Source organism: Rhipicephalus sanguineus, chromosome 4 (assembly GCF_013339695.2).
Source record: "Rhipicephalus sanguineus isolate Rsan-2018 chromosome 4, BIME_Rsan_1.4, whole genome shotgun sequence".
Lineage (NCBI taxonomy): Eukaryota > Metazoa > Arthropoda > Arachnida > Ixodida > Ixodidae > Rhipicephalus > Rhipicephalus sanguineus.
Window position 1 is genome coordinate 170,537,333 of NC_051179.1, and position 1,663 is coordinate 170,538,995.

Genomic DNA, 1,663 nt, shown 5'->3' on the forward strand with positions numbered 1-1,663 from the left:
TGTCTCGGGGTCGTGACGTCGGCGTAGGCAGCAGTCGGCGTGTCGTAGATGAAACTATTTGGCCGAACTTGTGGGAAACGGAAAGTCAAACTACACCAATACACACTGTTGATGGTGATTGCCGACCGGCTGGGACAAGACGAAAAGCAGAGAAGAAGGAGGACGTAGGGCCGAGGAGTGGAATAAAGAGATAGAATGCTTGGTCTAGGGCTCGGGTCTTAATTACGCGTCATTCTTTCTGGTGCCGAAATCCCCCGGTCATCGCCCTTCCAAGACTTCTAGCTTCGATGGCATCAGTGGAGCGGCTGCGCAAGAACCATGGCGTCGTCAGGGCCAGCGTCACGCGAACACTTACGCTCCTGACCGACGAACTGCAAGCCTCCGTTGCCGATGCCGCTCAAGTGGAATCTCACATTGCCTACCTGATTCAAAAGAACGCCGAGCTCGTCAACCTCAACAAGGACATCTTCGACGCCTCTGACGACGACGCTTACGAGGAAGAACTCGAGGCCGCGGAAGATTACGACCGAAAGGTGTGTTACGCCGTGTCCCGAGCGCGGTTCTTTCTTCGAGAGGCTGCAAACAAAGCGACGGCAACGAGTACTTCAACGCCGGAGGCTACATTACCGAACGTCGACGCCGGTGGTGCCAGCACCACAGCAAACAACGAGGTCGGTGACCCTTCACGTCGAGTAACAGAGATGACTCCCAGTCCAGGAATCGTGCCGCGTCATCGCACAGTGGTCCTGCCAAAGCTACAGATCCCTACGTCTTCCGGCGCGCTTCGCGATTGGCAGTCCTTCTGGGACCACTTCAGCGCCACGATACATCTCAACGACGAACTTCTGCAGATCGAGAAGTTCAAGTACCTGCTCTCATATTTCACTGGTGCAGCCAAGAGAGCAATCGAAGGTATTCGCCTGACCGAAGATAATTATAGCATCGCCATCAAGACTTTGACGCAGCGGTTTGGTCGACGCGACTTGCTCATCAACGAGCACGTTGACCACCTCCTCGCCTTGGCACCAGTCAAGTCTTCGGCAGAGGTTGAAAAACTTCGACTGCTCTACGACAAAGTCCAGTTTCGGGTCTCCGCATTGACCGGTTTGGGCGTGTCACCTGACCAGTACAACGTTGTCCTCAACCGCGTCCTAATGAAGTGCCTGCCTGACGACCTCGCCATACTCTATCGCCAGAAGGCGAAGGAAGCGCCGCAGGATACATCCGGTGTCGCGACACCTGAAGAGAGAGCTCGATAGGCTGCAGAAACGCTACGTTTTCTGCGCATCCAAGTTGAGATAGGAGAAGAAGGTAGACCAGGACGAACGGCGTCAGCTTCCTCGCATTTGATACCTGAAGAGGACGTCCAATCTCTGCCAGCACCACTGCGGCATCTGCCAACGGCGTCCGCACTCGCTGCCGAGTCTGTTGCAGTTACGGAAGAAGCGTGCCCCTTATGCAACAGTTGTCATCACACCATCGCGGAATGCAACATCAAACTCTCAGCGGATGAAAAAAGGGCTCGCTTGCGCAGTGCTCGATGCTGCTACCGTTGCGGCAGGACCAACCACATGGCTCGCTTTTGTCGGCGTGCGCTCAGCATCATGTGTAGCAAGTGCCATCGTCGACATCTGACCATCCTCTGTGAGTTGTTTCAGTCAGC

At 55.1% G+C, this 1,663-nt stretch overlaps 1 protein-coding gene across 1 annotated transcript; it reads left to right on the forward strand.

The window, feature by feature from the left end:
* The first annotated feature begins 287 nt into the window (after nt 1-287).
* On the forward strand, nt 288-1,259 carry LOC119391837 (uncharacterized). The gene has a single exon (XM_037659485.1). It carries the CDS (start codon nt 288-290, stop codon nt 1,257-1,259), a length of 972 nt encoding a protein of 323 aa, XP_037515413.1.
* Nucleotides 1,260-1,663: the final 404 nt, after the last annotated feature.

Excerpts from the sequence above, each read along its gene's own strand:
- LOC119391837 (XM_037659485.1), top strand. The coding sequence starts at position 288 with ATGGCATCAGTGGAGCGGCTGCGCAAGAACCATGGCGTCGTCAGGGCC.